At 53.5% G+C, this 27,704-nt stretch overlaps 2 protein-coding genes across 4 annotated transcripts; one reads left to right on the forward strand and one right to left on the reverse strand.

Moving 5' to 3' along the window:
- The first annotated feature begins 10 nt into the window (after positions 1-10).
- Dnaaf1 (dynein axonemal assembly factor 1) lies at positions 11-17,095 on the forward strand. Of its 2 annotated transcripts, XM_078032745.1 has the most exons (11): positions 11-288; positions 2,105-2,240; positions 2,734-2,825; positions 5,439-5,660; positions 5,781-5,947; positions 9,139-9,260; positions 10,661-10,815; positions 12,410-12,640; positions 13,635-13,750; positions 15,126-15,185; positions 15,904-17,095. In XM_078032745.1, the coding sequence occupies exons 1-11, from the start codon at positions 165-167 to the stop codon at positions 16,354-16,356; spliced, it is 1,878 nt and encodes a 625-aa protein (XP_077888871.1). In that variant the 5' UTR covers positions 11-164; the 3' UTR covers positions 16,357-17,095. The 2 variants fall into 2 exon arrangements, with proteins under 2 accessions (XP_077888871.1, XP_077888872.1); XM_078032746.1 differs by lacking the exon at positions 2,105-2,240 and having other exon boundaries at positions 178-288.
- On the reverse strand, positions 14,603-24,703 carry Taf1c (TATA-box binding protein associated factor, RNA polymerase I subunit C). 2 transcript variants are annotated; one of them, XM_078032744.1, is made up of 15 exons: positions 24,535-24,703; positions 22,947-23,085; positions 22,059-22,140; positions 21,795-21,892; positions 21,633-21,722; positions 21,474-21,547; positions 20,698-20,936; positions 20,440-20,556; positions 20,245-20,362; positions 20,094-20,165; positions 19,812-19,947; positions 19,556-19,699; positions 18,896-19,070; positions 18,673-18,804; positions 14,603-18,587 (listed from the first exon to the last, which is right to left on the reverse strand). In XM_078032744.1, the coding sequence occupies exons 2-15, from the start codon at positions 23,082-23,084 to the stop codon at positions 17,650-17,652; spliced, it is 2,553 nt and encodes an 850-aa protein (XP_077888870.1). In that variant the 5' UTR covers position 23,085; positions 24,535-24,703; the 3' UTR covers positions 14,603-17,649. The 2 variants fall into 2 exon arrangements, with proteins under 2 accessions (XP_077888870.1, XP_077888869.1); XM_078032743.1 differs by having other exon boundaries at positions 18,673-18,810; positions 24,535-24,702.
- Positions 24,704-27,704: the final 3,001 nt, after the last annotated feature.

The following is a 27,704-nucleotide window of genomic DNA, read 5'->3' on the forward strand; positions in this document are numbered from 1 at the left end:
CCCGCGCCCGTGCTCGAGTGCGCGTGCGCAGCGGTTGCCGTGACGACCGGGGAAGCGTTGGGCTGCCAACGACCCGGTGTCCGCCGTCTGTGGGGAAGGAAAGCCGCGCTTCTGACCGGGCTGGGCAGCGGCCGCAGCAACTGTTCGGGGTCAGAGGAGCGAGCATGCACCCCGAGGCCTCGGAGCCCGCGGAGGACGCGGCGGCCGAGCTGGACCGCGCGCAGGAGCCGGGCGTGGAGGAGTCCGCGGGTGACCACCGGGACGCGGGCCAAGGGGCCCGCAAGGAAGGTGCCGAACGCCGCCCAGGGAGGGCCGGGGACGATGGGCCAGCTCCCAGCACCACCTACCCAGTCTTCAGCCCGCGAGAGCAATAATAATAATAATAATAATAGTAATAATAATAGTAATAATAATAGTAATAATAATAGTAATAATAATAGTAATAATGGCAGTCAACGCGTTAAAGGAGACGTGCCAAGCGCCTTCTCACTTGAGCCGGACACATGCCCTCTGCATCCTCCCTGGGTTTCATACAGATGAAGAAGCCAACTTGCTTTAAATGATTGCCCTCAGCTAGTCAATGGCAGTGTTACTCCCTTGCCCAAACCCTTACCCAACACATATTCTCCTCCCTCCCAAGTTTGGTTTTGAATGCCTCCTTTTATCGCTATCACCCTGTAAGATGAAAGGCTGTCTCCCCTTCTAGACAGTGAGCGGACATCAGGGCATCCCATTCTGATAGAATCTGAACGTCCTCTCCGGGAATGGGCTGGTTTGACCCTAGTGAAAATTTTCACTGATTACTAGATAAACTAGTTAATTTGTGTTTCTTTTTTTTTTTTTTCAACCCAATCAACAAATGCTTCTTGAGCACCAGCTTTCCAGACAAACACCATAGAAGGAGCTATAGGAAGTTAATATTGCTCACTGGACAGTCCCAGGCTTCCCAATCACTCACGTTGCAGTTGTCAGCGTCCCAGCTTTGTGGTCTTTGGCCTAGAGCTGATGTCACTAGCCTCTTCATCTTTAAACAGGGACAATTATACCAAGATACACAGAAATAACTGTAATTAAAGTTTCTGGCATATATGGGGCCTTTATAATCAGTTAATCATACATTGAGCACCTATTCCTTATTCCACAAACATGGATCCAGTGCCTCCTTTGGGAGTACCAGTGAGGAATCAGTGCGGATAAGAGTCTCCCCACATACAGGGATCCACAGAACGCAGACAATGACAGCCAGCAGCCCTTATAACACCTACATTTCAATTGGCCAATTTATATTGCTGTTTTAAAAGAAAGTGTATTTGAATATGCTTAGGTCCTTTATACCAAAGGAATTCTCACCATTTTTATTTTCATGAGGTTTTTTTTTTTAGAGATTTTTTTTAAAACACAAAAGAACAGAGAACATTATAACAAATATCCACTATTACCACCAAAAACTGAAAATGATTAACATTTTGTCATATTTACATGCAGTCTTTTCTTTTTTGGATAAGGACATCACATTTCACTTAAAGTCAATGTTCCTTTCTCACCCCCCTTCCTGATCCCATTCTCTTTCTATCTTTTCCAGATTTTTCTATAGTTTCTTCCAATTCCTTCTCTACACGTGTGTCCTTAAACAATGCATAGCATTGGTTTGCATGTTTTAAATTTATATAAATGAAACCCTATGCTTTTTATGAAACTTGATTTTTTTCAACTCCATATGTATTTCTGAGAATAATCCATACTGATTGAGATAGCCCTTGGTGCATTCCTTTCAAAGACAGAAGAGTAATTCATGATTATATATAACCATCCCCCTCTGTGTAGATATTTATGTGTTTAACAGATTTTGGCCGTTACAAACAATGCAAAACCAAATATCTTTGTACAATTTCTAAGCCCGCCCGTACATTTTCTATGGACAACCAAATTAGAAGTGAAATTTACAAAGTATTTACGTGTGTGTCAAAAATTGGACATTTTTTGACATTTGGACATTTTTGATGGTTTCAAACCAAAAGTAGACAATTATTAATCAGGTGGAAATAGGGGAAATTTTTTTGTACATTTCCTGACCTTTATAAACTGGATCTCTTTTATTTTGCAGAAATTAATGATCCTAAGGAAATATGCATGGGTGTTTCTGACATTGCCTACCAAAACCAGCAGAAACAGAGTGGTGATAGTGCATCAGACAGTCAATTAACACACCCAAGAGAGGACAGGGATGATCGGGGCCCCAGGTATGGGCAAGCTGCCAGTTAGTGCACTTCTGCCAAGTAGAGTGCATGGTGTGATCGATCACCCTTTATATGGGAAGTGGAGGCTCATGGAGACTGAATAGGCCACCTGATGCCTGAAAATTATAAGCAGCTGACTCAGGCTGGCACTACTTCTGTGGCACAACTAATAGCCCATGCTATTAAACTTTAATGTCAGACCTCGAGAGAGAACATCTGTGGGTCTTGATGACACTGTTAAAAGTATTTTTATTAGTACATGCATTGCAGTATTTAAGAATGCTGAAAGTAAACAATATTGGATGAGTCCCTGATTCTAGACCAAAAAGATGGGGAGGAAGCAAGGTGAGGCAGGGGCAAGAGGAGGAGGAAGAGGACTTAAAATAAGTATCAGGCATACAGGACTTAGAATTATAGGCTGGATTAGTAAAGAACTTTTGGAATAAATTATAGCTGATAAATTGAAATTTCTTGTCCACCTTTTTCATTTTAACAGAATGACTAAACATTTCCTGCAGAAACTCTGCAAGCAACACAAGCTTTACATCACCCCAGAGTTGAATGATACTCTGTATTTGCACTTCAAAGGTAAGGCTTGCAAGGAGACACTTAACCTTTGGCAAAAACGTATCAACAGTTAGTTGCAAAAGGATCAACACAGTGCTCAGACTTGAGTAGGAATCTCTTGAGTTTAGTGGAGATTTATGTGAAAACAAGCTGAAGTCTTCACCAGTGAGAATTTATAAAGGGGACACTGATGAACACAATATATGTTTTGAAAACAGAAAGCCAGTTGGTAAATACCTGGGCTTGGGAAGGGTACCTTGGGAAGGACTGAAGATGGATGCAGAAAACAAAGGAAGAGGATCTTTGGCTGCCTCTCAGAAGGAAAAGGTATGAACAGAGCCTCCCTAGGTCTCGGGCTTGGTGTCCAGAATCACATCTAAATCTGAATTCAGGTCCCCAGGCAGGGCTCTTCCTAGCAGTAGAAAGAGAAAACAGGGCTTCCAGTGAGTGCTGAGTTTGGGGTGGCACCTGCTGCAGCGTCAGGGATCTGTTCATCTCATTGGGTAACTATTCACTGAGTGTCTTCTGCCTTCTGCGGCCCATGTTCAGTGCTGGGGATACAGAAATAGGTGTGGCAAAGATGGTTCAGGCATCCAGGGGGGTGGAGAGGCCACTGGGAAGAAGGTGCCATGCCAGGAAGGCACACAGTGGCCCAAGCAGCACAAATGCCGTGGTTGCTGGATTGATTGACTCCTAACTGGTCACCTCGCCTCCACTTTTGCCCCTGCCTCCCAAATTCTCCAGCCAGCATCTAAGTGCAGCAGTGGAGGAGATGATGTGGGAGGCCAGGTCCCAGGGGACTGATACTGAGAGATGGGAAGAAGATCAGTACTTTAGGTCAATTAGAAAGAATCAGAGAGACAGCAGAACTGGCAGAGAGAGGAGCCTACACTAGTTGCCTACCATTGCGTGACAAATCACTCTGACACTTAGCAAATCTGAAAACAAATTCATGGGCTAGGGATACGCCCTGTGGTACAGTGCTCACCTAGCATGTGTGAGCCCCCAGGTTCAAAACTCAGCACTGCAAAAAAAATACATACATACAAAAATCAAATTGCCATCTCACACTATTTCTGAAGCCAGAAGCCAAGGAATGAATAGTTAGTGGTTCTGCTCAGGGTCACCCAGGAAGGCTGTGGCAGAGCTGGTAGCCAGGCCTCAACTGTCTGGGGATGCAGAACGCACATCCTGGCTGTGAGCCTCAGGCCTTCCCTAGCTTTGGGGGAGACCTCAATTACTCACTCCAGGGCCTCTGGACAGAAGCTGGCTTCCCCCAAAGCTGGGTATCCAAGAGAGCACAAGGCCAGGATGTAAGCCCCAGGTCTGGAAGTGCCACCTCATCTGCTCTCAACCCTGCTCTGACTGCACCATAACACACAGGAGTGAAGGCCAGGAGGTGGTGATCCATGGCCATGGCATGCGGAGTAGTCCAGAGGCCTCGGAAAAAGCTGCAAAATGGCAGGCAGGGCCACCAGCTCAGACCTCAGACTGGTCAGGACTAAGAGGACTGACAATGGGACTGAGCAATCAGGATGTCACTGGGACCGTGGCAGCTGGTGGTACAGATGGCAGACAGAGGGAACAGGAATGAACTGGAGACTGACCTGAAGCACAAGGAAGTCTTTCCCGTGATGGGGCGGGGGATCGGGGTTAGAGCCGGAGAGTGGGCAAGAGAGATGTGGCTCATAAAACCACTGATGGCCTAGCTCTGGCTGAATGGCCCGCCCAGAGCTCTTCTCTGCAGGGGGTCTCTCGTCCTTCCTTGGCCCATCTTCCTCGGTGCTAGTCCATTTTCAGGGCAGGTTCACCTCTGACCCCGGGCACTGCAGCCGCGAGGGGAAGATGGTTGCTGCGTCCCCGGCTCCACCAGCACTAGGCTCTCCCCACAGGCTGGCAGTTCTGTCCAGTGAAGCCAAAAACCTCCCCAGACTCATCAGGGGTAGTCCCACTTGGCTAAGTGTGGCCAGCTCCAAATGAATCACTGTGACTGACCAGCCACCTAGGGAGCCTTCGGGGCAACAGGAGGAAGAGGGTAGATGTCCTGGCTGCCATGGAGGCTGAAAGTCCAAGGTCAAGGCTCTGCCAAATTTGAGGTCTTCCGTTGAGGGCTGCTTTCTGGCTCATACACGGTGCCTCTGTGTCCTCACATAGTGGAAAGGGTGAGGAAGTTCCGTGGGGCCTCTGTGATAATGACACTGATCCCATTCCTGAGGGCTCCACCCCCACGACTAATCCCCCCCAGAGGCCCCCCTCCCAACACCATGGCCCTGGAGGTCGGGGTCTCAGCATAGGACTTTTTTTTCCATTTCTTTCCTTTTTGGGGCGGGGGGATTGAACCCAGGGGCAGTTAGCCACCGAGTCACATTTTCAGTCCTTTTTAATTTTTAATTTTGAGACAGGGCCTCACTAAGTTGCTTAGGCTCTCTCTAAGTTGCTAAGGCTGGCTTAGAACTTGCAATCCTCCTGCCTCAGCCTCCCACGTCACTGGGATTACAGGCATGTGCCATTGCGCCCAATGATTTTTGAGGGGGCACTAACATTCAGTCCATAATAGTAGGCAAAAACCAGGGTACGTTAACCTTGGCCCCTGTGTATGTAGGAGTGTACTGGACACCCCGTCCCCCTCGCCAGGTTTTGACCGCATCGAGAACCTGCAGGAGTACACGGGCCTGCGCTGTCTCTGGCTGGAGTGCAATGGGATACAGAAGATCGAGAACCTGGAGGCGCAAACAGAACTGCGTTGCCTCTTCTTGCAAGTGAACCTACTTCATAAGATTGAGAACCTGGAGCCTCTGCAGAAACTGGATGCTCTTAACCTGAGCAACAATTACATCAAGACCATCGAGAACCTCTGTAAGCATCAGCCAGCGGCCTTCTGGTCACGTGTCCTCCACTGTCCCCTGGGGAGCTCTGACTCTGTCATGGAGGGGAGGGTTTGGAGCCTCTTGTTCACTCGCACGGCCTCCCTTGCAGCCTGCCTCCCCGTGCTGAACACACTGCAGATGGCCCACAACCACCTGGAGACCGTGGAGGACATTCAGCACCTGAGGGACTGCGCAAAGCTTTGCGTCCTTGACCTTTCCCATAACAGACTGAGGGACCCGGAGATCCTGGGCATCCTGGAGAGCATGCCTGACCTGGTGAGAACCAGAGGAAGCACAGTTAAGGCAACTTGTGTCAGTTTATGTTCTTTAAATAGTAAATCCTATGTCTTCCCCCCACCCTTTTCCCCTCTCCCTTCCTCTGTCTCCCTCCCCCTCCCTCCCTCTGGCCCTCCCCCTTCCTCCCTCCCTCCCTCCCTCCTTCATTCTTTGTTCGTCCACACTTCTTCCTCTTTGTGTTTTTAGCTAGAATATCTAATGCCAGATGACGATTACTATTTACCATGACATTTTAGTGTGTACCTCTGACAGGGACTTGTAAACAGTACAATCATAACACTACTACTGTATTTAAAATATCATAACCGCTACCTTAGAACCCAGTCCGTGTTCAGTATTCCCCATTTGTCTCAGAAACATGCTCCTATGGCTGGGTCCAAGCCAGACTCAGACGCGCTCTCGGGTTCTTGGTTGGTCTCTTGGGCTCTGTGACAGTTCTCCTCCCGTTTCCACCCTCCCATCCATTGGCCAGAGCAATGGTGCTCTTTGCCTGGCAGTCTCCCTGTTCTGGGGTGGCTGGCGGCACCTCATGGTGTCATTGAATCCGCTCTACTGTCCCCGGTAGTCCCTGTGGAATGAAGATGCAGTCACAGACTCCATGAGTCCAGGCTCCGTATCTTCCTTTCAGTGAGCCCTGTCCTCGTACCGCCTGGCTCCAGGCCCCAGGCCTTCTTGCCTCTCTTCTCCTAAATGCAGGATCGGGCACTGGGAGGCTGTCAGCCACTCCAGCCACTGTGACGCTCAACGTCAGTCTCTCTCTCTGCTGTTCTGGCAGCCATTGAGGAGCATTGCCTGGGTGAGCGTGTCACTGGGAGTCACACAGTAGCCATTTCTAATTCTCTTATTCCTTCTGGGTCGCTCAGGTGGGATGCGTCTACAGAGTCCTTTCACACCCCCGTAGTGGGCCATACATACAGAATCGGTCAGGATGAATGTTTGCATCTTTCCTGTTCGTGATAATTTTCGGCAATATCAGCCGAGACCCTAGCAGTCTCTCACGGTGACACTGAAAGCTTTTCCTTCTTCAGCTCGTGGATTTGCATGTGTAGCATTTGGTATGATTTCACCTTTCCTATCCTTTCAATGTTGGTGTCCGAGTTTCCCAGCCTTCAGCCTTAGAATCTCTCCAGTGGGTTCCTGTGTCCTTTCCACTTGGCTCTAGCCACCCTGGACAGCTATCCTAGTGTCAGGGGCACCTGTGTTAAACTTGAACACTCGCAGGAAAAACCCTGGAGTCCGTTCTTGACTGCTTAGGGCAAGGAGAAGTAGTGGAGAGGGAGTCACTGTAAAAGAAAGTGTAAGCAAATCCTACCTAGTTCAGGGGCCATCCGCAGAGTGGACTGTCAGGAAAGATTAGTTTTAAACGGCCTGCGAATGGTGAGAATATGAAGCTATATTATTTTCCCTCTCAGTCTGTGTCAGAGTTTGGATCTTGAATGTCCCCAAAGGACCAAGTGTTGAAGAGCTGGCACTATCAGGAGACTTGGCACCTTTAGGAGTGGGGCCTAGTGAGAGGAAATTAGGTCATGGAGTGGGGCATGTCTTTGAAGGAGACATGGGACCTGGCCCTCCCCTCTTTGCATTCTGGAGCTGGCCATTCATTCCGTGCTGTGAGCAGCTCCACCACCCTGTGCTCCCTCCCTGATGCACGGTGCTGCCACAGGCCCAAAGTACAGGGCCACACAACTCAGCCTGAACCCTCTGAAACTGAGCCCAAGTGAACGTTCCTCTTCTAAGTCGTTTATCTCAGGTGTTTTGTCCCAGAGGCAGAAAGCTGACTAACTCAGGCTGCCATGATGAAGTACAGACTGGGGGGCTCACACAACAGAAATTTATTTTCTCACAATCCTAAAGACTGAAAATCCAAGACAAAGCGTTGCCTTCATTCTGAGGCCTGTCCTCGGCTTGCAGATGGAGGCCTCTGCCCTGTGTCCCTCTGCTGTATGCTGTCTGCATCTGGGTCTCTCCTCCCAAGGATGCCAGTTGGGTTGGGTTAGGGCCCATCCTAACAGCCTCCTTCTAACTTACTGCATCTTTAAAAATCCTGTCTCCAAATGCTGTCACATGCTGAGGCACAGGGGTTAGGACTCCACCGGGTTTCTTTGAGGGGAGGAACACAATTCACCCATAACAAAAGCAGTCACCTTATAGTTGTTTGTACTTGCTTTAAGTCCCACCCCACTATGCTCCTGTTTATTGCCTGTCCCTGGCTACTTCTCCTGTCACTGTGCCCTGTGGAGGGTAAGTCCTCAACAAGGTCGTGAAGAGGCTCGGGAATAGATTGGGAAAAGCTGAACTAACTGGTTTATAACATATTTATCTTCAGTGACACAAACACTCTAGATATGAAAGAGGTGAATGAGTTTAGGCAAACAGATGTCGAAGTGGTTCACCGCGGGTCACCTTCACATTCACCTTCCTGAGCAGCTCGGGCAGGAGGGAGGCGAGAGGGTTAGAAGACAGGGCAGGACGCCCACTGGCCTGGCTGGACCTTCCCCTTTCCTCTGCAAGTCTGCAGGAGAGGGTCTCGTGGTGGCAGTCTGCAGTGGGCCAGGGCAGCGTCCACCCTCCCCATCATTGCCTCTTGTCTGGCTGCTGTGACCTGCAGGTCCTGGCCAGGAAGGGAAAGAATCAATCATTCCGAAATGCGCTTCAGTCAGAAATTGGGTAGAAAAACTGATGTCATCGCCACACTTGGAAAGGGCCACAGGAAGTGTTTTCCCTGGAAGGACGGCAAGGTCTGAGCTCTGGAGTTAGAAGTATGGGCTGGTTGACCAGTGTAGTGGCCACACCTGTAATCCCAGAGCTTGGGAGGCTGAGACAGGAGGATTGCAAGTTCAAAGCCAGACTCGGCAAAAAAGCAAGGTGCTAAGCAACTCAGTGAGACCCTGTCCCTAAATAAAATATAAAATAGGCCTGGGGTGTGGTTCAGTGGTCCAGTGCCCCTTAGTTCAATCCCAGGGACCTGCTGCTTAGTTACCTGAACATATCTGATGAGAAAAAGCAATAAAACCTTCCAGTGTCACCAATCAGTGCCCCAGGGTGTGGGCTGACACTTCTCTTTTGCTCAACAAAATAGATTGAACTGAGTTATTCTTAATGCACAGCCCATATAAAGTAATCAGATCTTTGTAAACCATCCAGTTTGATTTGGCTTGTTTGCTTTGCAGCGTGTGCTGAATTTGATGGGAAACCCAGTTATCAAGCACATTCCTAATTATCGAAAGACAGTCACTGTTCGCCTGAAGCACCTGACCTACCTGGATGACAGACCAGTTTTTCCAAAGGACAGGTAAGAAGAGAGAAGCCTTTGGGAGCCTTGAAATATTTCATTGTTGATTGTACCAAGTATTAGGCTTTTAAAATCTCCCGCATCACGTTTCCATGCGTTTTCACACATCACTGAATACTCTTCAGATAGGGTTAAAGGCGATATAACTGCCCGCAAGGGGAATCTGAGCACTTATTCGTAGGTTCTTATGTTCCTTTGATAAATATCCCTGCAGACCAGTTGTCTGCCTCATTGCTTGGACTTCTTGGTTTTCGTTTGGATGGAATTTTAGTAATATCACTAAAATAAAAAAAAAATCTTTAAGAATGTTTTTGGCAGTGCTGGGATGGAATCCAGCTAGGCGAGCCCCACTTGAGAGACAGCCAGCCCGATCCCTGAATTAAAACTTTTTGTGTTTTTTTAATTAAAAATTAAAATTTCTGACACTTGAAAAGCTCTTGCAAAATAGTTTGTTTTCCAGGAAGTTGGTACCAGTTACAACCTCCCACACAAGGGTGCCCTCTTGTGTCGCACACTCTGGGCTTAGATGAATGCGCCAGGTCATGCGTCCCCGTCGTCATTGTGGTATGCCTAACCCCCGTACCTGCTCCTCCTGCTGCCGCTCCACTCCCACACTGTCCTGGTTTGCCTCCTCTGGATGCCGTGGAGGTGGAGCTGCTCAGCTCGTAGCTTTGGGGACTGACGGGGGCGGGGGTGTAGCACTGGGCACTGAACCCAGGGATGCTCTACTGCTGAGCTACACCCCAGCCTTTTTTACTTTTTATTTTGAGAAAGGATCTCAAAAAGTTGCTGAGACTCAAATCTTGTGATCCCCCTGCCTCAGCTTCCCAAGTGTTTGGGATCCCAGGTGCATGTCACTCCACCCAGCTCACTAGCAATGGATGTAAGCTGCTCGCGTGACTTTTTGTGTTTTTTTTTTTTTTGTACTGGGGACTGAACTCAGGGGCACTTGACCACTGAGCCACATCCCCAGCCCTTCTCTGTATTTTATTTAGAGACAGGGTCTCTCTGAGTTGCTTAGTGCCTCCCTTTTTGCTGAGGCTGGCTTTGAACTCAGGATCCTTCTGCCTCAGTCTTCTGAGCCGCTGCGATTTCAGGCCTGCAATGTGTCTTGATGACTTATTTCTTTTTATCTTTGAGTAACATTTCATTGTCCAGATGTACCAGAACTTGTATATTCACATATTAAAGGATATCTAGGCTGCTTCAAATTTTTGCAACTAGAATAAAACTGCCATAAACATTCGTATGCGAGCTTTCGTAGGGATGTGACCTTCGACGCGGTTGTCTTCTGTGCCCTTCGTTTTCATTTTGAAGAAGATGAGCAGGTTGGGTCAGACAGTATGTGTTGGAATTTACCTTCAGCCTCCCTTTTCTGTCCCGCTGCTGTCCTGGCTCAGGGCCTGCGCGGAGGCCTGGGCCCGGGGAGGGTACGTGGCCGAGAAGGAGGAGAGGCAGCTGTGGGAGAGCAGGGAGCGGAAGAAGATCGAGGACAGCCTGGAGGCCTTGGCCATGATCAAGCGGCGGGCTGAGGAGAGGAGGAGAGAGAAAGAAGGTCAGGAGAGAGCTGGGGTTCCAGGGAGGATGCTGTCGGACGGGGCACATGGGGGCGTCCCACTGAGACCTCAGTCTCGGGGACTTTGCAGCCGTCATTCGTGTGCAGTGAGAAGGCCACAGCCGCGTGGTTTCAAACCACTTTTGTTGATTAAAACACAACTTCTTAAACAATCTCAGTTTTTCAAAATAAATGATTAGTCTTCTTTGGCTACTGTGGAGTGGGAGAGGGGACAGGACTGGACATGCCATGGGAACACCTGCAAGTCTGGCTAGAAAGGAGCAGGTCTCCCCAGACCCACCAGCCCCTGACACCAGGGCTCTGTCCACTCATCCAGTCCCCTCACTGAACTGGAGCTAGGACAGGCTCTGGGGCACTGTTCCTACACGACTGACTTCAGGTGACAATGCCACTGCAGGTGACAGTCACGGTCCCAGGTTTGTCACCTGCACTTCTGACCAACCAGCTATGACATGGGGTTCCCCAGCCCCCCATCTCTGGCTCAGTGACTTGCTGGGGTGCTCCCAGACCCAGAGACCCTTCTCACCTTCCAGGGCTTTGCTCGAGAGGCTGATGACAGGGCATAGGTGAGCCAGGGGGTGGAGATGCACAGGGCAGCGGACCACCCTCCTGACACCATGTCCCAGAGACCCAGGAGCTGTCTGAACCCCACAGCTCGGGGACTACCAGAGGCCTCGCCACACGGGCACGATCTAACTGCACTTCCAGGCTGTCTCCTCTAGAGCAGGGGTGGGTGGGGCTGAACTGTCCACGCTTGTCGGGGTAGCTTGGTCTTTCTGGTGACCAGCCCTCATCTGGGAAGCCACAAGAGTTGCTTTGTCTGACAAAAGACCTCTTATCGAAGTCACAAGGTCTTGGAAGCTCTGGGTCAGGATCTAGGGTCAAAGACTACACATAAGAACCAAAGTTTCTCCTAGCAGCCTACGGACAAGGGCCGAATGTGTGCCTTTCTGATGAGTTCAAAGGTGCCACCACACCGCAGCACAAAATCAGTGGCCAGCACAAAGTGTCCTTATTAGGGTTCAAGTCAGAAGTCTGAGTGGGCTGAAATCAGGGGCCTCAGGATGACCGTCCCTCTGCAGGCTCCAGTTCTAGCATCAGAGCCTAGAACCACTGTTTCTGTCTACCACAAACCCGTAGCACAAAACAAACGTTAATTCCACCTGCATTCACCTCGGAGCAAGCAGCGCGGCCTTGCAAAGGCACCGGCTTGGCCCCCCGGGTGCACGCAGGCTCTCAGGGCACTAGAATCAGAGTCAGAAGATCTTGATTTTTTTTTTTTAATTGTTGAAGTGGCCTTTAGGGTAGATGCCACACCTCAAGCCATTGTGGTTCTTTTGTAGTTGTACATGGACACAATATCTTTTATTTATTTACTTTTATGTGGTACTGAGGATCAAACCCAGGGCCTGACACGTGCTAGGCGAGCGCTCTGCCATGGAGCCCCAACCCCAGCCCCCACCACTGGTAATTCTTAAGAGCACCCACTCCTCCCCACTGCTCCTGCTCCAGAGCCCCCAGACTCCTTTGTCCTCCAGGCACATCTAAGTCTACCTCTTCCTTCCCCATTTAGGGGAGAAGCCATCTCTAGACAGTGGGGACAGAAAGGAGGAGGCTCCACTGGACGGAGAAACACAACAGAAAATGGAGTTATTTGTGAAAGAAAGCTTCGAGGCCAAGGATGAGCTGTTCCCGGAGAAGCCGAGTGGAGGAGAGGGGTGGCCTGCAGAGGGGACGGAAGCCAAGGAGCCAATGGGGAGCCTTCCCGCGCAGGCCCCAGCACCCCCAGAAGCAGCCAGGGGAGGTAAGGCGCTGCGGCCTCTGCCCTGCTGGGCATGGCCGCCTGCTGCTTCTAGAAGGCCGGGTTGCAGTGGCCTCTTCTCTAGAGGAGCAGCACTGGGTGGAAATGCAGCAGCCATCACAAAGGAGGCACATGACAAACGCAAAAGGCAACAGGTGACACCGTTCACCACAGGTGACACTATTCCCAATGCTTCATTCAACCCAGCATGTCTGGAAATGCACATAAGGCTCTCCATGAGATGTTGTACACAGCTTTGTGGACAAGGTCATCAAATCCAGTGTGTGGGTGCCACTGCACGCCTCGACGGGGGTGCTGAGTTTTCAGTGGCCGAAGGGAAACGGGTCCTACCAGAACAACACAGCATTTTATCCTACTTCCCCTTTAATTTTTCAATTAAAGTTAATTAAAAGTAAAGCAGTAAAATAAAATGAAAAACCCACCCTGGCCACGTTCTGAGTACTCATAGCCATCTGTGCTGTGGCCAGGGACAGTCCCACCCAGACTTCCCCATGCCCCCCTGGATGAGCCACCCTGGCACACTCCCAGTCTCTAGGGTGGGGAGATGGGCAGTGGCCTCTCTAAAAATGTTTTGTAGTTTGTCAATAGATCTTTTATTTATTTATTTGTTTGTTTATTTATATGTGATGTCGAGGATCGAATCCAGGGCCTCACACAGGCTAGACGAGTGCTCTGCCACCGAGCCCCCCACCACCCCGTCTCCCTACTGTGTACCCGCCCAGCTGCCTTTCCAGTCTCTGTTCCTTCTACATCACGTCCCAGCTGGTCCTTGCCCCCAAGGGGCAGCAGCATGCTGTCCTCTCTCAGCTAGAGGACATAACCCTGGCCGTGGCTGTGGATTCTGTGGCTTTGGTCACAGGTGCTGGCCCCTTGCACCCAAGGAGGGTTTCTGTCCTTCTACCTTCACCTGGGGTTGGCCGTCTGACCACTGGGTATGAACCAAGCCACGGCTAATGGCTGCCCCCTCGTTCCCCAGAGTCAGCCTCCCAGGTGGCAGAGACTGCAGGTGTGTTGGTGACGGAACTCAGTGGGCCTGGAACTGAAGCTTCAGCCACCACGAAGCCAGAGGCCCAGGAGAAGTTCTTCATGGATGTACGTGGAGCACTTCGCCGTGGGCAGTGGGGGCGCACAGTTGGTAAAGCGGGGTGAAGCCCAGCTCGTGGGCCTTGTGACTTAGCATGGTCCTTGGTAGCAGGTGTAGCACATCCAGAAACTCAGAAGGGGCCCCCCAGAACTGCCGCCCAACAAGGCCTTTAGAATGACTGCCACCAGGAGACGCACACCCAGGCACTCAGGCTGGGGCCACGCTGGCCCCTCGGCCCCTTGAATTGTAGCTGTCAAACTCCACCAAAGGGGTCCCACTGCAGAGCGGCACTGTCCAGCCAGCCTGGGAATTCCACTCTGACCGCTGGGGCCCTCAGTCCTCCAGTCCGTGCCCAGGGAGCCCCTCCTGCTCTCACTGGCTCTTCTCTGCACCTGTTACCTGCTGGCTCATCACTGTCCTCTTGGGCTAGATGGCTGCCTGGCATGTCCCACCAGAAGCTCCTCCCATGTGGGTGACGTGAAAGGGGACCCCGGGGGCGCACACTGCCACATGACCAAGAACTAAGGTGGAAGAGCTGGGGTGGTGTCAGCCCAGCCGTGGACATCAGTGCCACAACTCTCCCAAGACCCCGCCTTTGCCCCCCTGCCCACTCCCTTGTTAAACTCCCAATGGGTGCTCCTTTTCTTGTGCCCAAATTTCAAAATTTCACGACTCTAATTATTAAACTAATCATAGTCAATATTCTCAGTGAGCTTCTGAGTTTTCCAGACCTATATACATAATAAGAAAAAAATTAGCCAATTTCTAATATTTGAGAGCTGACAGTATACAGAACTTCAACATCAATAGCCGGTATTTATCCAGCTCTTACTCTATGCATGGCATGGGTCAAAGCATGATCTGTATTAATCGATTTAATATTTCCAATATCATCATCCCAAATTTACAGATGAGGAAATTGAGAAATGAGAGGTTAAGCCACTTTCCCAAAGCCACACAGCTAGGAAATGTGGCGTGGGAACACTGACCCAGGCAGTATGTTCTTGCGTGGTCCCACACACTCTGCCCCCTCCCCCGCACACAGGTGGGTGCTGTGATGAAGATACACACAGACACATGCACTCTCACCAGTTTACAGGAGGGACTTGCATGCCACACAGGGCCCAAGGACTAATTTCTAGAGAGGTACTTTCGACTTGGGTTCCATTGTTTCCCGAGAAGCTGGGGACATTCTTTAAATGTCCGTTTAAGTGGCCATGTGCAAAGTCGACTTTTGTGATGAGACCTGGGCACCTGGCCTTGGCTTTGAGAGCGGCTGGGCAACCTCCCATTCCGTCACTTGCACTCTGTCTGCATCTGTCTTGCCTTTGGGATCTGGGAGCGTGGGCCTCCCTGGTGATGTGCAGCTCTTGGCTCTTTCAGGACCTGCCGGACCTGGAAGACGTGGAGGACACAGGCGCATCTCTGGAAGTCCAGGACAAGGTTGTCAGTACACACTTCTCCAGTCAGAAAGTCCCGTGTTTGTGCCTGCCATTGACACAGCACGTGTCTGTCCCCTGAAAGCCAGGTGTGCTTGTGCTGAAGCACTGGGCACCCAGGTGGCCTCCTTGCTGAAGGAGGCGCAGCTAGTGGTGGGTGGTTCCTGCTCGGTTTCCTTTGAGGATTAATCACCAGCCGAGGGGCTTTCCTGCCCGTGTTTTATTGCTCATGGGGGTAACCACACTGATGTAATTACCCGGAGCATTTTTCTGTCCGTGGTGCATTTCCACCAACTGACCCTGCCCTCCTCCCTCGGGCACCCGGAGCTCAAGGGTGCCAGACCTGGGCTACAAGGGAGGGAGGCATCAGAGGTCATCAAAGGTAACGGGCACGTGAGACTGCGGTTACCACAGGGTACTGATGTCCAGGAGTGAAGTCCCAGAGAGTGGTGGACAAGGTTGGCACAGGAAGACACCAGGCAGGGCCAGCATGAGGCTGTCATTTAGGGGCCGTCTGGTGGGGGTGCAGTGTGGAGACCAGGCAGAGGGCTGGACAGGAGCGGGCACTGGCCGTGGTACTCAGCAGGAGCTGCTGACCCCAGAGGGTCCACTTGAGGCTCCAGTGTTCTTGTGGGTCTTCCTGCACCATGGTGACCACTGCTGCCACTTGACTGTGGAGTGACTAGTGCAGAGTACGTGTTCAGACACCCTTCTCTCAACAGGAAAGGTGCTCTCCAAAGATTGAGGCCATCTCGAGCTTGAGTGACAACGGTGACCCTGACCTGGACAATGTGTCTCCAGAGCTGGAGAGCAGGCCCACAGACACCCAGCCACACATATTCGCAGTCTCTAGAGGTACCTCGAAGGAGGCCGAGACCCCTTTTGCAAACATACTTAAGAAAGAAACTATAAAGGCCTTGGGAACCCCCAGTCAAGTCCCCGAGTCCCCAAGGGTGCTTATTCAGGAGATTAGTGGCCATGAGACCTCGAGCCAACTCCTTGTGCCCTCCTGCTGGAGCGACGCTGCTTCTGTTCCTTCCAGCGAGAGTGGAGACAGACACCTCCCTGCAGCCCCTCCACCAGGTAAGGCCACTGCGCTGCAGTCCACGGCGCTGCTGGGCATGCTGAGCCGTGAAGGATGGGTGGGCCCAGGGAGCTCGCCCTGGGAATCCTAGGTTCCTGGGAAGGGCCGCAAGGACACACCAGGAAACCTCTGCAGATCACATCTCCAAGTCTGTGACTGAAGCTCTGCTGTGGGCATCACCTGGATAAGCCCCCAATGTACCATTCTTGGGCGGTGACCTGCATATCACTTTATCACCAGGCATGCAGTCCCTAGTGGGGGTTTCGCAGGACTGGGGGGCCAAGGAGCCTGCACCTCCATACTGTCATCACTCCACCCTTCCTGGTCCTTCCAGACCACGGCTTCTGGAGGGGCTGTGGAGGCTGGGCAGCGCTAGGCTGGCATGAAGGTGTGCCTGCTCCCACTGCACACGGGTGACAGGTCCCATGCCTGCTGCCCTGCTCAGGAGATGGAGGTGGAGGGGACAGTGCCGGGCAGCCTGGCCTGCAGGCAGGAAGGAGAGGCAGGCTCCATTCCAATCCCCACTGGCCTCTCTCTTCAGCAGACTGGACTGGAAAGAATGAAGAGCAGAACAAGGAGTCCGGTGGGGGGACAGGCCGGGAGGACATTGAATTTGGCTTGGACTGAATCCAAGATGGCCCCTGTACCATCAGACTCATGGGGTCAGGAAGCAGGCGTGGTCACCCCCTCTACCCAAGTACTGCTGCTGCAGCCTGCCGAGATGGGGGCTCCTGTCCTTTGCACCACGCCATGCGTCAACTCCCCGTTACCTGTAGTATACACTGTAATTGCAAACATCTATTAGCATAATAAATGTTTTAGCAGCCATATTCCTGCAAGTTACAGGCAATTCCCTCTGGTCCATCAGATACTGAGAAAGACCCTCCAAGTGTGATCCGCAGCAGGGCCACAGCCCGGTGCCTGCCCTCTCCAATGGGCATTCCCACAGCACAGGGAGCCACCCACAGGAGCACCGGCCAGCACAAGTGTTCAGCCGAAAGCACCTCCCTGGGAAGCTGCTCACAAACCGAGCCACCCGGCAGCAGGCTCACAGCTCCTGGGCCTCGCCCTACTCCCACCCAACAAGGGGAACATGGCTGCTGCCATTTCCATGGAGTGGGGAACAAGGGGGGTGGGAGAGCCCAGCCTCCAACAGAGTCGGCCCCTGCCCCACTGTGCTCCCTCTCCCTTTGGCCTCCAGGAAGATCTGTAGGCCACTCTGTTGCCTACTCCTTCGACGTGGGCCTACTTCACTGCTGGGCCTCCCACGGCCGGCCACAAGGGCCTTCAGGAGTTGGAAAGCTCTGGCCCTGGGGAGGCCCACCTCCTGCCGTCCTGGGGAGGCCCTGCTGACCTGGGCACAAGGAGGAGCCTCACCAGTGCCTCAGAAGCCCATGCGTGCCTTCTTCCTGGGGGGCCGAGAGCCAGAGAGGATAGGGGTGTGCTGCTGGGAGGGGGTGGCCTGGGCACTGGGGGCCTGGGTGGGGGGCATTGGGCTATGTCCCGGAGTGTCATTGTGAAGTGGCAGTTTGGCCATGTAGTCCCGGAGGGTTTGCCGCCGCTCCAAGGGGATGCCCTGGGTCCATCGCTCCTGACTCAACTCCTGGGAGTGCAGTGTCCCTGCAGAGTGAGGCCTACTCTCTGAGGACGCCTGGTTTGGGCTGTGAGGAGGGCTGCTGGCCTCTGGGAGATCTAAACCGCTGGTGAGCGAGGAGAAGGTGCTGGACAGCTGAGACCGGCGTTTGGGCCGCCTGGCCCGGCCCTCAGGCTCCAAGGCCCTGAACTGCCGCCTCTCCCACCAGGCAGCTCCTTGGCCTTCCCACGCTGCGCCCAAGCGCTGGGTAAGCTCATCCTGTGGGCCCGATTCGGGCGCGGGGGGCGGCTCTGCCCGGGGCAGCGCACCCAGGTCGCTCTGCTGCAGGAGCCGCCCTTCAGCCATGGCCGCCCAGAGTCCCTGTGGCACTCTCCCTGCATCCTTCTGCGGCTCCATGCGGCCCAGCAGCCGGCGGTGGGAGAAGGTGGGTGCAGCCCACACAGCCGGGGCAGGGGGCACCTCCAGCAGGGTCTCTAGCCAGTGGCTGCAGCGGGCGATGGCCTGGGGGCTCCAGGAAGGTGCGAGAGGCTTGGGAGGTGGGTCCTGGGGTGATGCTGTGGCCTTGGGTGCAGGGCAGGCAGGCCCAGGGTCTGGGTCGCTGGGAGGCTCGGGGGGCTCCGTGTCTCTGTGGAGGCGGAAAGGCTGGGAGAAGACGTCCCCAGCCTTGGAGAGCTGGAAGACGGACAGGACTGGTGCAGAGGCACAGTGTGCAACAGTGGCGGCCAGACCTGGAGAAGGAAGACCCCGTGACCTGCCAGCCCTGGCAGTACTCTGCACTGTCCCCAAGCTGGTGCCCGGCCCCTGCCAACACACCTATGGTTGGTGCTTCCAGACGTTCCTGCAACTGCCCATGGCTCTTGGGTTCCAGAAGAGGAAATGCAGAGAGGGAATCGGTCCTGGAGGGAAGAGACTGGGGGGGCCCTGCCAGCCGGGGTGTGGAGGACCCTGCTCCTGGAGGAAGGGCAGACAGCTGAGGCCACAGCAGGCCCCAGCCCCATGCATCTTCCTGCACCCCTCCCACCCGTGCAGACCTCACCTGTGAGGTGCAGCAGCTGAAGCTGCCCCCCCTGGCCTCCCAGGAGCAAGGGCTGTGGCAAGCCAGGGCCGGGGGGAGGCAGCAGGTGGATGAGCAGGGGCGGAGAAGGGAGGCCGTGGTCCCACTTCAGCACGGGCACGAGGGGGAGGCGCTCGTCCATCAGGTAGAGCGAGAACTGGGGACGGATGGGGGTGGGGGTGGAGATGGTGTCTGGGGGCCCTTTCTGGGCACACGTGGCCCTCAGGATGGGTACAGACTCCCAGGGGCAGCAGCACTCGGACTAGCCTTCAAGGGCCCCTAAGTTCGCCTGCCCAGCCTTGAAGTCCTGAAGAAGCAGTGCCACTGCCAGTCTGAATGGGCAGATCAATGACACAGTGGGTACACGTCTTCTCAGAAGCCCACCTGGCCTTTCTGACCCTGGAATCTGTGCCAGAGACACAGCTAATACCTGGAGTCCTTGGCGGGGGACAGGCAGGCAGAGGGCAGAGCTTCAGATAACCTCAGACCTGCTCCTCGGCCCTGCAGAGCAGGGGCTGTGTCCTTGCACAGATGCTCTGTCCCACCCTGGAGCCCATCAGACCCCTGAGCCCACCTGCTGCTCCCATGGGCTGTCTAGGCCAGACTCAGCTCTCAGGGTCTGTGACTCTGGGGGCTGCTCACCTGGGTACAGACGAGATGGAGGGTGGGAGGGAGGCAGTCAGAGCTGGCCTGCCCCAGATAGTGGGTGACCAGGACACGTTCTCCTTTCTGACAGGAGGCCTCTGCCCCGCCACGGAAAAGCAGCAGTCCGCAGCCTGGCGGGCCCTGGGGAGGACACAGGGTCAGCCTCCTCCGGGTCCAGGGAGGAACACCAGGCTCACCAGGCTGCTTCTCATGCCATGGGGGGTGGAAGGCTCTCTGTACCCCTCCCCCATACCTGAGTGTCAACTATCTTCACTCCAGTGCGGTCACCCACTGTCAGCACCCGAGGGTGGGCGGTGAAGTCTGCCCAGCGCCAGGGAGAAGGGTCCCGGAACACAAGGGTCTCAGGGTCTTTGTAGACTTGCTGCAGCCTTGAAGAGACGGGCAAGCTGTTGGGCGGGGGTCTGGGGGTACCAAGGAGCTGGAGCAAAAAACAGGGATGACCTGGCCTTGAATCAGGGTGGTGGGCCCTGGGTCTGTTTGTTGGGTGCAGTGTTTTTTGGGAAAGGGGAATTACCCATCCTGAGGGGTCCACATACAGACGGCTCCAGAACGGCTGCAGACGGCCAGCTCCCCGGGCAGGTGCGGGCTAAGGGCACAGTGAGATGTCACCTCAGGAAACCCAGCCTTTCCCAGGCTCACCTTGCTAAGAGCTGACTCATCCTCACCTGAGACTGATCCCCGTGGCCCCCTTCTCGACCTGCAGCGTCTGCAGCGGGGCTGGCGGCTCCTGCCTGCTGACCTTCCACATGGCACAGTGGTAATCAGAGCGGACGGCCAGCAGAGCTGAGGAGAGGACGGAGAGGTCAGGCTCAGGGTCAAGCAGTGGTTGGGCCACGGAGGGAGGTGCCTGAAGGCCTTACTTTCTCCCTGGACGGTGCAGGTCACCACCTGCCGGACAGGTCCGCGCAGCTGGATGTACCCAGGGTCCCCAAAGACCCGAGGATTGCCTCCTGAGGTCAGACTGACCTCCTGGAAACCTGAGCCTCGGCTAAGGATCAGTGAGCGGGCACCACAAGCCCCCCATGTCCTACCCCTCACCATGGACCATGCCAGGAGCACCTCCTTCACCACTGGGGGGCGGTGGGGGTGGCTGACTCTCCCACCAGCAGAAAGGATACACAGCTTGTCCAGGGCACCTCCCGTAGGGTAGACCAGCTGGCCCACCCGGGCTGTCCTTCCGGGCACCCAGGCCAAGGCACCCCCAGTGAAGGCATCGTCTAAGAGCAGCTGCTCCCAGCGCAGGGCCAGCTCCTCATGCAGCAGCTTGCCCAGGAGGCTGGACACTGACTTGTTAAGCACTGGGCCCCCGAGGATGGAGAAGCGACGCTGCCGGTGGCTGATCCATGCCCAGGGACACCTAGGGATGGCAGAGGATCACGATGGGGCAGAGGAGGAGGAGGAATGGGGACTCGAGGTAGGTCGGGTGCAGAGTCCACAGTTCTACCTAGAATGACTTTTTTTGGGAAACCACCCACCCTGTTCCCCCAAGCAAGGTGCAGTCCCGTGGCCCAACCTGGGTGAGCACTTCATTGCTGTACAGTGACTGGCTCACAGGTGGGCGTGAGACCCTGGCCAAGTCACCAAAGTCCTTCTGGTGCCTCGGGAAGGACACTGACTCTTTGGACTCATGAGCCATCATGGTGCCACTTGAAAACAGTCTTTCTAGGAATTAAGTCGGGCAGAGGGCAGCAGGTAAGACGATCCAGAGACCAGCCCATCAACCCTGAACGCCTGGGCACAGGCATGCCTGAGGCCCATGGACCTGAACCCCCTTTCTGTCAGGCTAGCTGGAGCCGGAGTGCGTGGGCAGGGGAGGAACTGTGAGGGAAACTGCGCCTTCCACAGGCCCGTCACCAGCTAGGCCACCCAGCAAGCTTTCTCACTAGCCACTTGCCCCCAGGGCTGGTGTCCACCAAGGTCCTGGAGCAGCCTCTTCACAGTGACCACTGTCATCTTCCTGGAGCGGCTCTGCACGGAAAGGCCTTGTCAAGCTCACACACCTGGGGATCCGGAGTGGGGGGGGGGTGCCCTCCCAGGCTGGCGGGGTACTCACACGGGTACCCTCCAGTTTGAAATTCTCGAGCATCAGCTTCCCCAGGGGTGCAAAGGCTATGTCCCCATGATCCCACAGGAATCGGCTGAGCTGGGGAAGGAAGCACCAGGTCATGACGCACAGCCCCCGGCCATGAAGCACCACCTACTGGGGGACACTCACCTGCTCAGTCACATCCAGTACGACCTGGGGCTGCCTCCGGTAGTGGCGACCTCCTCGGAAAAGGAGGTCCTGGGCAGTCACACCAGGGTCCCAGGGGTCTGAGGAAGAATAGAGGTAGGGCACCAAGGTGGGCCAGGTGACGGAGGTCACCAAAGGCCCCAGGGATGCAGACCAGTGAGGGCTGTGGAGGGTCTAGGCACGAAGAGGTGGGGCTGAGCAGCGGCAAGAAGGGCAGCTGAGGAGAGACCAGAAGAAGGGCCTTACCAGGACCAGGAGGCATCAGGGGCAGAGGCCCAGGTGCCAACGGCTCCCAGAGCAGGTCCTTGGCCAGGCGAGGGATGGCATTCTGGAGGGAACACACCACAGTGGCACATAAGTGTACACCCTGGGCCAGCACCTGCAGGCTCCTGTCTCACAACTCATCCAGTCTCCACCACAGCCCCACAAAGGTGGCACAAGTGTCTCATTCTCCTGATGTGGAAACTGAAGCACAGAGCGACTGTCATTTGCCCTCGGTGACAGAGCTGGTATACAGAAGAGCTGGGATTGAAACCTGGCAGACTGACTCCAGAGTTCCTTTCTGATCTCCTCCGGCACTGGCTCTCAAGGAAGTCCCCTGCAGCATCGCCGGCTGACCCCACCCCACTGCTTCTCGCTTCCAGGTCAGAGTGCTCACTCTGGGAGTGAGCATCAGCAGCCCCATTGTTCCTCTTTTTTTATTAGCAAAAACAGCAGCACTAGGCGCCCGAATGCCACACCTGCTGCGACTTGGCTGGCCAGCCAGACCGGCCTGTTCAAAGCCCCTCCTGGACTGTCCCACCTGCCTGCCTCTCTCTCTCACCATGGCCTTCCCAAGGCACCTGCAGAATGCGGGGAGATCTCCCCCCGCCAACTTTAGCATCCCTTTGGTTCTGCTCAGAGCTCTGCTCACACTTTGTGGACATCCTATCCACTGCTCTTCTCACTTGGAGACACTCACTCAGCCGTACCCTCAGTTCCGTGAGGGCAGGATGGTCTGACTTAGTCACACTGTGCTCCTAAGGCTTAACGACAGCTACCCTACTCGAGCTGTGCTAATGGGTATGAATACTAATGTGAGGACCAAGTGAAGGAGCCCACCCACAGCTGTCAGCACCCTACTTCCATCCTCACCTTGGCATCGTGGGGCTGGGACTCTGGCAGCGTCAGAGCATCTCTCCAGCTGCACATGAAGGACAGGTCAGGAGCATCATTCATACCAAGGGGACCAGCCATAAACAATGAGGGACACAGGGATCTGGGGAAATCCATCCTGCAAAAAAACGAGCACCATGTCACACCCACCTTCTCCAGAAAAGGCTTCCAGGATTCCTGAGGAGAACAAAAGTACCCTCAAGGAATTCACTTTCTTTGAGGAAGCAGATAAGGAAGGCCACAGGAAAACCACCTGCCTTCCACAAGGAAGGGGGTGGTGACAGGCAAGGTGTGACCTGGGTACAGTAACCTGAGGAGTGAGACAGCCAGGTGCACACCTGGGAAGAGGGCTGCAGGTATGAACACCAGCAAGTGTGAAAGCCCTGGAGCAGGAAAGTGAGAAACAGAAAATGCACCAGGAGGAGAGTGGAGAAGGATGAAGATAGGGGGGTGAGGTCTGCTTCCGCCACAGCCCTTATGGACTGTAACCAGACATCTGTAGACGATACTACCCAAACTAAGCTTCAGTACTCCCAAACCAGGACTGAGAATCACTCTTCTGTCTTCCCACTGTTAAGCACAGTGCATCTCAGAAAATGCAGTGTCTAACAGAGAAGTGGACATCAAGGGGATTTGATAATCACAGTCCTCTGTAAGTATCAGTAGCCCCATCATTCCTCTTTTTTTATTAGCAAAAATAGCAGCACTAAGTGCCAGCATGTTACATACTGGGCTAAGTGTGTTATTCTCCTATTGCCCCTACTGTGGAATTCAGCAAACCAAGGATCAGGGATAAGTATCCACAAGCAAACTCTAGCACCAGAATCTGAGTAAGCAAACATCTCTCCCTGTAGAACCCCTGATGCATTTTATCAGTTTATTCTGTAGCTTCTGGACATGCATGGACCTCAGCACTGTGCAGAGCTGTCACATTGTTGCAGTAACTGTCAAGGAAAGAATTCGCGATCCTCAGGTCCCACTGCAGCTTATCTGTGTGCTCATCTCCTTTGCGGGCTATGAGGGCTCTTAGAGATGGGGCGGTACCTGACCCATTCCCGAGTCCCTGGCCTGGCTGCTATCATTTTCCTTTATCTATGGGGGTGGGGGTGGGACAGGCGAGCCGGTGGGACGCAGAAGGAAGTGATCAGTGAGTCCTTGTGCAGAACAGCCTCGGGGAGTGGCAGAATTATTCCCAATAACTGGGAAGACACACTAGAGCACTGTAGTGCCCGGGCTCCTTCCACACTGACCTCTCACCATGCTGCTTCTCACCACAGGGCCTCTGCACAAACTCTGGGCTAAAGAGAAGACCCCGGACCCTCCCTCTGCCCCTACAAAGTCCTTCAGCCTCCAAGGTACGGAGGCCTCTGGCAGCTCCCCAGCTGCCGTCCTGCCAGAGCGCGGGTGGCCACCCGAGACCAGGGGTCGGGCGCCGGTGGGAGGCCCCCTACAGTCCGCCCAGGGCAGCACTGGGCACGCGCGAGCACGTGCGTACCCGGGGCGAGCCCGGCGCGGGCGCATCACGGCGGAGCCGCAGAGCCCGGAACGGGGATGCGCGCGCACTTACGCGGCCGCCTCGGGTGCCTGTCTGGGAAGGTGACCCGCGCGATTCCCGCCGGACTCTCGAGCGAGAAAGCGGAGCCCCGGCGCCGTAGCCCACAGAGGGACCGCTCCGCCGCAGCAGCCCACCGCTTTCCGCGTCGGCAGGAAGTGCTCCCCGAGACAGGAAGTCCCGCCCCCGCGCGTCCTCGAGCGCCGCCTGCCGGGCAGAGGGTAGACGTGCGTGAAGGCTGCGCGTGGGCGGTAGAGCGAAGTCCGCGTCCCCGCCCGCGCTGGCGGCCGAGTGGACTTGGATTCGAATCCCAGCTCGGCTTCACCAGCTTTCTATCGCATAGGTGGTTGTGAGGGTTAACGTGATTCAGCAAACACTGAGCACGCACTCTGAGCCAGGCACTGCGCTGGCTTTACCAATGGAGGGAGGGAGAGATGCTCCGGGAGGAGGCGGCGCTGTGCCAGGGGCAGCCCGGCAGGGGGCGCTTCGGACAGCGGGTCTCCAACGTGAGCGTCAGCACCTGGGAGGTTGCCAGGTGATGCTGACGCTGTTTGAGGGCCAGGCTTTGGGACTCAGTGTCCAATCACAGAGCCACTTGCAGCGCCAGTTTAAACGGCGTCTTAAGTAGGTCTGGAAGGTGGCACTGTAGTTTGCATTTCTAAAAAGTTCCCAGGTGAGGCTGATAGTGCTGGTCCAGAACCACCGCCTTGAAGGATCAACTTGCAGATTCTCAGCTTCCATCCACACGGGTTCTATCAGGGAGTTCCTTGGAGTCTTCCCTTTCCCAGTCGCTGTGTTCCCTTCACGGAGCATTGTCCGAGGATGAGCACTGCACAAGAGGTTCTTCTCAACAGCAGACCTCCTACAGGGGGTATTAAGTAAACAAGTTCAGCAGCAAGTGGGGACGGAAGGGTGCAGGAGGCGGGCTTTGGGGCCTGACGACATCATTTCTTCATCTGAGCGTGGCTGGTCGTGTTCAGTCTGTGAAGACTCACTAATAATCTGTGTACTTTTCTATAGGGATGTTATAGTTCCATAAGAAGTCTTTTTGAAAGAGAAAAGGCCATGATGCCTTATCAAGATTTTGAACTTGGTCAGGCCATGGCCTTCTTAGTTATCTAAGAAACAGATGATGCTTCATAAATATTGAATTGATAACAAAGAGAATGAAATGAAAGGGTCGTTCAGGAAAAATAAAAAAAGAAATTTATTTAGACTGAACAAAATGAAGTCAGGCTGTTTCCAGTAGGAAGTCTGATTTATCTGTCTTTTGACACTGAGATGGGCTTTCCAAATAAGTCACCTGGGCGTGAATATTTCATAAATGGGATGAGCTTATACATCTCTATGGTTTTGAGGAAATGTAAAGGATGATTTTAAAGAATTACAGCTTTTGTAACTGTTTCAATTTGTGATTAAAAATTGGGGCTACACAGGTTTTCAGAATTATTTTAGGGAATATGTATGCAAAATAACTGAAGACCAGTTAGATCAGTTTCCTACTAGAGCTGTACCAAGTTGCCACAGCCCTAACAGCTTAAGACAGCATGGTATGTTACAGATCTGGAGGTCAGAGGTCCAACACACATCTCACGGGCTAAGTCAGGGTGTCCGCAGGTCCGTGTGCCTACTGAGGCTCTAAGGGAAGGAGCCAGTGGTCTTGCCTTCTCCAGCCTCCGGAAGCCACCTGCATTCCTAGGCTCAGTCCCCTTTCATCCTCAAAGTCAGTATGGCCTCTTGACTCTTTCTCATGACTCTTTATCTCCCTGTTGCCCATTTAAGGACTCCATTGATCATGTCCAGATAATCCCCTATTTTAAAGTCAGCTAATTGCCCCTTGCCAAAAAACATATATTAGCAGGTTCTTAGGATTAGGATGTGGACAATCTGTGTGTCCAATTGTATTCCCTCCTTTATTCTTTTCTCTGGGTTTTAACCAGTTTGTCTTCACTAACATATTTACCATGCAGTGAAGTGCACACGTCTTCAGTGAGCAGTTCATTGAGTCTCTACCCAGGTATAAACTCATGTGATCACCTCCTGGATCAAGAGAGACCATGGTCACTCAAGAATATCCCCTGGAGCTGCTGACCATCAATCCCTCTTTCACAGAGTAACCACGATTGTGACTTTTATCACAATTTTGCCATTTCAAGAACTTTACAGAGTTGGAATCATAACAATTTTGTGCATGCAGCAGTACTTTCTTTTTAAGTAACTGTAATCAAGGTTCACTTGATGCTGTGGCTATATCCTTTGTGGCTTTGAAGTTTACGTTTCTTTCTTTTTCCCAATGTTCTTTTCCCTCAACTTCTCTTCCCTGATCTTCTTTTCCCTAAACTTCATTCTGAACTCTCCTCCTTATTCTCATTTTCTCTGATTCACCTCTATAAAACCCTGTTCCTGCTGTTGGGGAAAATCACAGTCTTTGGCACAAGAGTCCTGTGCTTCTCCTTTGCTAGCAAAGCAATAAACCTTTTCCTTAAGACCTCGTCTTCATTATTGGGTTGGCCTCCAGGAGGAGGAGCGAATTTTCAGTTATTAATTCTCCATTGAATGACTGTCACCATTCGTTCAGCCACCCTCCTTAGGTAGGCATTGGGGAGGTATCTGGGTTTGGCAATTCCGCTCAAGTCTCTGTAGATGCGCGCAGCCATTTCTGAACACCTACTGCACTGTCTGATCAGCCCCAAGCCTTATTCCACTCTCTGGGCGGCCTGCCCCACACAATGGAATTGTTCTTGCTGATGCCCATCTTTGAAAAGTGTGGGAGGAGAAGACTCCCCAGCGAGCCACACCCACTCTTCTGAAGTCAGAAGTTCCTGTTTCACCAACTCTTCTATGTCTTCAGCGTGCACAGTGTCACATCCTGATGGGCCTTTTCAGAATCCGTAGTTCAAGCTACAGCAGCAGCCACAGCAGCCACCACAGATCTTCCACACCCCGAGCTGGGGTCACACTTTCCCAGTAACTGGCTGCTGAGGAGTCAGATGGGGCAGCCCACCTCAGCAGCTGTGTCTCCCATCATGGCAGGCCTTAGGCAAACTGTCCTCATCCCTGGCTTCATCTTTACTTGTCTCCCGCTCGCCCCTCACCTTAAAGCACTACAACTCAGAAGCCCTTCTGGGGAAAGACCAGGGGCCAAAGGGCGAGTATTTGGCCAGTACATAATTTTGTTTAGATTC

The sequence above is a fragment of the Ictidomys tridecemlineatus genome, chromosome 15 (genome assembly GCF_052094955.1).
Source record: "Ictidomys tridecemlineatus isolate mIctTri1 chromosome 15, mIctTri1.hap1, whole genome shotgun sequence".
Classification (NCBI taxonomy): domain Eukaryota; kingdom Metazoa; phylum Chordata; class Mammalia; order Rodentia; family Sciuridae; genus Ictidomys; species Ictidomys tridecemlineatus.